The sequence below is a fragment of the Phoxinus phoxinus genome (genome assembly GCF_949152265.1).
Source record: "Phoxinus phoxinus genome assembly, chromosome: 9".
NCBI lineage: Eukaryota > Metazoa > Chordata > Actinopteri > Cypriniformes > Leuciscidae > Phoxinus > Phoxinus phoxinus.
Window position 1 is genome coordinate 33,398,504 of NC_136884.1, and position 7,183 is coordinate 33,405,686.

At 41.8% G+C, this 7,183-nt stretch overlaps 1 protein-coding gene across 1 annotated transcript; it reads right to left on the bottom strand.

The window, feature by feature from the left end:
• Positions 1 to 5,105: 5,105 nt before the first annotated feature.
• On the bottom strand, positions 5,106 to 6,570 carry LOC307004728 (uncharacterized protein). The gene is made up of 3 exons (XM_079624147.1): positions 6,126 to 6,570; positions 5,535 to 5,807; positions 5,106 to 5,382 (listed from the first exon to the last, which is right to left on the bottom strand). The coding sequence occupies exons 1-3, from the start codon at positions 6,158 to 6,160 to the stop codon at positions 5,214 to 5,216; spliced, it is 477 nt and encodes a 158-aa protein (XP_079480273.1). The 5' UTR covers positions 6,161 to 6,570; the 3' UTR covers positions 5,106 to 5,213.
• Positions 6,571 to 7,183: the final 613 nt, after the last annotated feature.

Here is a 7,183-nt window from a genome sequence, read left to right on the forward strand (position 1 = left end):
ATTCCCAATTGTACATTCTCTTAAAGGAGAACTCCGGCGCAAAATGAACCTTTGTTCTAATTACACATTGTTAACTAGTCAACCGTTATCTGAGATTTGTTTTCATGATTATCGAATGTAAAAAGTTTTATCTCTAAAAACAGTTTTAGTATAATGCTAGTATATTGGGCATAGTGTAATGACAAATAAAAATTGCTTGTTTATACCACTAACAAGGCTCAAAATAGCCCCACACTAACACGGTAGCATTATGAGGGTCCCTACCTTCAAACCGAAGCATTGAGAACTTTGACAGTGTCCAGACAGTTTAATAAGAAGATATTTTATACATAGTCAACTTCGCGTAGCCATCTTTGAAAAACAGACTCTGTCAGTCGATCTAGGAACGCCGCTCCTAGCGTTGCCACCCGTCCCGGTTTTCCAGGGATTGTTCTCTTTTTTGAGCGACAGTCCCGGAAAATGTATATTCTTTTTTTGTGAAAATGTACTTCTAAAGTAGAATTTCCTGATTTCAAATTTAACCGTTTCCGTCTACTGTTACTTTGTTTTCTTCTTGGTTGTGTACATCCAATCCTGTGTCCGTAAACGGATAAAAATGGGTAAAACAGTGGATTGGCCAATGCCAGGCGTTTACTTTTATTTGATTGGAAGCTCTCAACTTATCGCCTAGCAACTACCTGGTGCTGTCGCGCATCAACACACATCCAGGACTAAACAGCATGAGCAGTTGCTAGCTAGCTTTTTAAAAACGTTCTATTTACATCTATTGTGTGAATTTGGGGGAGAGACGGACGAGGAGGACAACACAACAAAATCAGATGAGCCACCAGTGTCAAAGAAAAAACTATTTACAACCTACAACTCAGACTGGGCGAAAAGAGAAAACTTTTCTGAATGGGAAAATATTTTTCCCATTCCCCTTTTGTTGGGAACCGATGATCTAGCAGGCGTACAATAACATCTGCATTTTCTCGTCCTTTGATTGGATGATCAGAGCGTTTACTACTATTACTGGTAGTCAGAGCTAGCTAACCGCATCTGTAGCGAACTGCATAAACTAAAATATATTCCTGTAGGTTTAATAGTTTTTCAACCTACAAATGAATGTTTCTTTCCTTCCTCGACCACCAACTTGTTCAACGTACTGGAAAAAATCCCTTATCCAGTTTACGCAGAGTCACGGGACTCTATCGATCTGTCCCGGGTAAAAACAGAACTGACTGCAATGTATGCCAGGACTGATTTTGAAGGCAAAAGTCCCGCTGATATCATTGATTTCGTTCAAAAATCTGTGTGAGAGTTTAGAGCCCTGCATTTCAGCCCGAGCCCGACGGGCCCCGACTTATTTACGCCCCTAGGGCCGGGTTTAGGGCCAATTTTCACGTCATAGTTCACACGCGGGCCGGGCCTCGGGCTGTTTTAGGCTTATCCTTCTTTTTATAACCTATTTTAGACATGTATTAAAATTAAATATGAGAAGTTGACGATGGAAAAACAAACATAGAAAGACGTTTTATAACCTATCACACTGACATATGACTGACACATAACAGTCTGCTCACGCGAACACACGCACGCACACAGGTTTCCCGGCGGCACGAAAAAAAACATTTATCTCATTTCGTTTGAGAGCGCTGTTTCTCTCTTTCTTCTTCTGGCTCTCAACGAAGGCGGTCGCATTTTCTCTCCCTCTCCTCCCCCTTACCTTCCCTGCTTCCCTCCTCTCGTCTAGTCTTATGTCTTAACTTTGAGAGACTCTCTCCGCACTGCTCTCCAAACTAAAAAAATCATGGATTTGATCCACTGGTCTCTCAACGCAATTGACACCATCTTCTCGACGAGAAGCTTGGGTTCGGGGGAACCTGACTGCCCTGCCGGAACATTCGCAGCTGGCTACACGATGGACGCGTGGGAGAGGTGGCGGGTCGTGTGTCTGGCGGCTCTTTCCGTGGAGGACATTGAAGATATCTATCTATTCGGAACCATGATAACAGGCCTTTTGCTGACTGGATTAGGCATTGCCCTGTTTTTATCAAGAAATTAAGAAGACGGTGACAGCTGTCCAAAGCCCCACAATGCTGCCCGGCATGATTAAAGCAGTGGGCAGAGCGGTCAGCACTCAGGCGGGGACTATTAACCGCATTATGGATAACAACAGGGAGGTGACCCGAAATATGGATAACATCATGGAGAAGCTCACGGCTTTGCAAAAGCTGATGGACCAGAATGGACTAAGAGAGTAGTCATGCAAAGGAATGCGGCTACTCGCCCCAAGACCAAATAATCCCAATCTTATCTGCTTTCGGCCCCATCAACCAGCACTGGCCTCGGCCAAGGCCGCTGTTGGAACAACAACTCCCCCGGAAGAGCACTGCAGTGAGCCGCTCTTGCGTTCCTTCCCCCATTCTCACAGACACCTGCTGATTGTTGACTCTGTTTGGGACCTAATCAAGGTTGTCTCCATGGCAACTTGCTGTGTTAACGCTATGACATCCTGCGGACTGAGGCACTGAGATTTGGATGCCAGGCGGAGCGAATCTCCAGGCCTACACATACACAAACTCTTACATATATATACAGATATGCAATCACCCCCCCACCCCGCATCCCTCGCCTTCGCCGCTTTGTACCCCCCAGCCTGGCGGGCGGGTCTGTGACCAGCGCCGAGAATGGCTGCAGGACCGGATGGCTGCTTGCCTGTGCTGGGTCACCTCCATCCCCCACTCCCCTCCCCTGTTGCAAGTCTTGTGGGTTAATGTTGTAGTACTGATTATGTGCTAATGTTGCTGAGGTGTTTTTTCCTGTTCCCAGACTGTACTCCTCACAGATCTATCCACTGCTTCTGTCCAGAAGACACTCTCAGCACTAAAGCCAATTAAAACTTATGCCAGAAATACGACGGGACAGACTCGACTTTCAGCATTAGCCAGCCTTGATAGAAAATACTTATTGTTGGGACTGAAACGCACAGATAACCTGCACAACCAATAGTCCAGGCGTTTTGAGCCAAAATGGGGGTCAACCGTGAACAAATTGTAACAGAATCAAACTGATTTTGTATCCTCAATATGTCCTGAGTAAGGAAAAAAAAGCCCAGAAGAATCCCATTATGGGAAAGTTCAGAAAAAGACCCAAATATATCCTATTCATACGCCTATTCATTATTTTATTTTTCTCACATGAATAGGGTAAAAATGTTAACCTTTAGACATGACCATGAAAATTACTGAGTTGATTACTTATATCAAGACAAACAAAAAATGTATTACAATTTTTTTTTTATTGTTTGTTAACATGGACAAACGTTGCACAATCTAATTACAGATGTGCTAATTTGCATAAATACCACAACAGATCTAAACATTGGGTATAGCCAAAGTGTAAATGTCTTGTTGAATCTTGTTGATATATAACAGTAAAAGACTAAATGTTAAGGTCTGAATGGAACCCATTTAGGCTACCCATGAGCATAAATACATAGAGACAGGAAGAAGTACTTTAAAACAGCCTTAATTAATTATTATTGCAGAGATGGGGTTTGGGGCTGGGTCCGTGGGACTGATTCTGGGGGATGAGTCTGAGGGAAGAACAGGAGACAGTTGAGTGGACCTTTAATTAATGACTGACTGAATCTCTGAAAGTTTTAAAAACGCTGTACCGTCTATGGTATCATTGACAAAAGATATAAACAAGGTTTTTCAGAAGTTCTATAAACATCTGTATACATCTTCAGGTAGTGTGGATGGAGAAAAACTGAAACAATTTTTTTCTAACATGGAGTTACCTAAATTAGATGTACTAAAATCCGAGTCTCTAGACCTTCCCATTACACAAGAGGAGGTTAAAGCTGCAATAATTTCTATGAAATCTGGCAAATCGCCAGGGGTAGATGGGTTTCCAGCTGAATATTATAGAAAGTATGCTGACATAGTGACCCCAATTCTAACAGAAGTCTATATAGAGGCATTTGAAGCTGAAGTATTGCCTAGTACTTTCATGGAAGCATTGATAACACTGATACCGAAAAAAGATAGGGATTCAGCAGATCCGGCTAATTATAGGCCAGTGAGTCTTATTAATGTGGACTGCAAGATGTTGGTCCAAGTCGCACCGGAAATACAAAATAAAAGTAACAAAACACTGTAAATTTCAAAATAAACACCCTGTGCAGACTCCCAATTGTATTGCACACCAATACATCCTTGGTAGAAACCAGAGACTGTAAGGTAGAAACCCCAAAATTAAGAAAAACACGCCGGACAGGCAAATCACGTGGTCTCGCGTATCCAGTTGCTTCGCTTCTGAAAAGCTCCTGGTGAGAGTTGGTGAGAGGACGGAATAAAACCTGGTCGGAGCTGTAATGCGCCGCAGACGTGTGCAGTGTAAATAAGGGGTTAGACTTGTCGAGGTTTCTATTGGGAAGCTTCTTAAAATAAATGTTTCCCTAAAGCAAACCCGGCGGCTTCATAGCTGCATCCATGTTAGCATGTCACGTTTGATGTGGTAATTTCACAGTAGGCATATACACACAGGTTCGAAGACTTGTTCTCGCCCCCTACAGTGCAATTCGGCTAGGTATACATCCAGGCTCAAATATCAAGGTGAAAGTCATCATAGCTTGCATAGTATAGACCCAGCTCCCAACGCAACTTTGAGAATAGATTAACGGCGATATTTTTTTAATCGCCCGATAAGAGTCTCACGTTAACGCCGATAACGGCCCACCACTAGTTTTTAAGAGATTAATAACAATTTTACAATGGTCTATGATCAGTTCTCATTATATAAACAAAACATATGCTTGGAATAGTTTCATATTCACGAAGAACATAATCAAAACAACCCCTCATTGCCATTACGAAAAACATTAATTGTTTACTTAATTACACTTAATATCTTGTTGTATTTATTGTCTCATTCATTGTTAACTGCCACATTGTCTTCCTCTAATCTTTGTGCTACATGTTGTTGAGTGTGTTCACTGCTGTCTGTGACTTCTGTAATGTTGCAATAAGGCTTCAGAGACTTTTATATCGTTCTACTGTATTGTTGTATATGGCTCAAATGACATTAAAACTCTTTAATCTTTCTTATCTAATTGGTTAAAGATTATATTTCCACCATAAAAGCTGCTGCATTATCGTGTCTACCGTAAACACCCTGAAACATCACAGTATCTGCTTGAGGGCAGTTTATACACGTGTTTTGCAGGATTAACACCTCAAGAATTTCGAACTCAGTGTGTAATGGCCTTTACACCTCAAGAGTTTCTTACCTAGAGCCTCTCCGAGCTTTTGTGAAGTAAACAGGTGATGAAGAATCATGCAGTGTTTCAGCAGAAGCTCCACGTCTCCACTAATCATAGTGTCTGCTAGAAGTTTCCTGTAAAAAACAAATGTTAAAAGCGGTTTTAACCTTTGTGATGCTGTACCTAAAATATTCTATGTTAAATACTACTCCAAACTCCTGTAGTGTTCATTGGAGTTCTGTATAATTGTCTTGATGAGGATTGGGTCTGTAACTGTGAGCGTTACCTGGCCATCTGTGAGCGGCTGCTTGGGCCTGTAGTTAAAGCTCGTCTGTGATCGAGTCCCAGAACCTCCATGGCAATCAGGTTCTGTCCATTATTGTCAGTCTTTATGCTACTGATCAGTTTATGAAGCTCAGGGTATTTATTTTTAAACTCGCTCACTGAGTTCGGGGTTTCTATGAACGTCAGAGCTAGTCTGATGGAGTCCTTGGGTGGAATATGGCTGGTGTTGAGTGTCCCTGTGTGGTTCTTACTGGACCTCCGAGCACTTTGAACACTGTCCAGAGAGAATGAGAATTAGTGATAATTTGATAGAATGAAATTAGTATGAAATCTGCTTATTTAAACTAGTAAACTGGTTTAGAGCCCAGGTGAGTATTTGATCTTCCTCTAGATTCTGTTGCTGTGTGGAATCAAATAAATGGACACATGACACTCCTGATTATGTATACTATTTTTCAATACCTAAATTATATTATATTATATATGTAGTTTATATTGGTGTATAAGGTGAATTTCCTTTGTGGATCTCCAGACAGTCTTATTGTGTTGTGAATAAATAACAGAAAACATATTCAGCAATCAGAAACTTTACCTGATATATTCACCAACAAATCCAAGATGGTACATTTTGATGAGGATACGTTCGTCACTTCTGATGAATTTAACACTCTGCAAGTATTTTTGCAGTGCAACATCGGTCTCCTTTCTAATTCCTCCAGTTATGTTGTATATCCTGGGGTTTTCGTGACAGAAGTCGTATCCTCTCTGGAGAATAAGCTGGGGTTTGTACGATTCAAGGTTTGTCTGGATCTAATGAGAAAAAAATGAAGACTGATGAAAATCCCATTCCTGTCCAATCTTTTTTTTTCCTCTACCATTTATCCTACACAGTGTTGCGGGAAGCCTAAAGCCTATCCCAGGACACTCTGGGCTCAAGGCATGGGACACTGTGGACAAGGTGCAAACCCACCGCAGGGCATGATCACATACACATTCACACAGAGAATTTTGAGATGCCAATCATCCTGGAATGCAGGAATTTAGGCCCCGTTTACCCGATGGGAAAACGCAGATATTTCTCTGCGTTTTGGCCTGTCATTTACACGAAAACGCCGTTTTTTTCCCAGAAAACGATTATTTCTAAAAATTCCGGCCAAAGTGGAGATTTCTGAAAACGCCGGTTATGTGTTGTCGTGTCAACTGGGAGAAACGGGGTTTTAGGTTCTCTCTTGTCGATTCTGAGGATTCTGATTGGCTTGCATGGCTTTATCCTTCTCCCTACACTGCCACCCATAGGTTTGGCATAGTTATAAAGGCGCTCGACGGCGTATTTATGCGGGTTGTGTGCACGATGTTATTATTGAAAACGGAGGGAGGGAAATATTCGTTTCTCTAAATACCCGGCTATGTGTAAATGTGGCCTTAGACTGAGGGAGAAAACCAGAGTCCCGGGGGAGAGCTTGCAAACTCTGCACACACAGGACAGAGGCGGGAATCCATCCTCCAATCCCAGAGGTGTGAGGCAAGCGTGCTATCCAGCTGACAAATGTTTGTTCTAAGAACGTTTTCTAAACATTATGTTATATATAGATATATAAGCTCAAACATAAAAGACAAAAATAAAAAATATTAAGAATATAATTTTTTAAC

What these genes read in the sequence shown, in the direction of transcription:
- LOC307004728 (XM_079624147.1), bottom strand. Translation starts at nt 6,160, where the DNA reads ATGTACCATCTTGGATTTGTTGGTGAATATATCAG. An exon ending in TTTGTTGGTGAATATATCAG is followed by an intron (nt 5,808 to 6,125) that starts GTAAAGTTTCTG and finishes CTCTCTGGACAG; the next exon opens with TGTTCAAAGTGCTCGGAGGT. An exon ending in AGCCGCTCACAGATGGCCAG is followed by an intron (nt 5,383 to 5,534) that starts GTAACGCTCACA and finishes TGTTTTTTACAG; the next exon opens with GAAACTTCTAGCAGACACTA.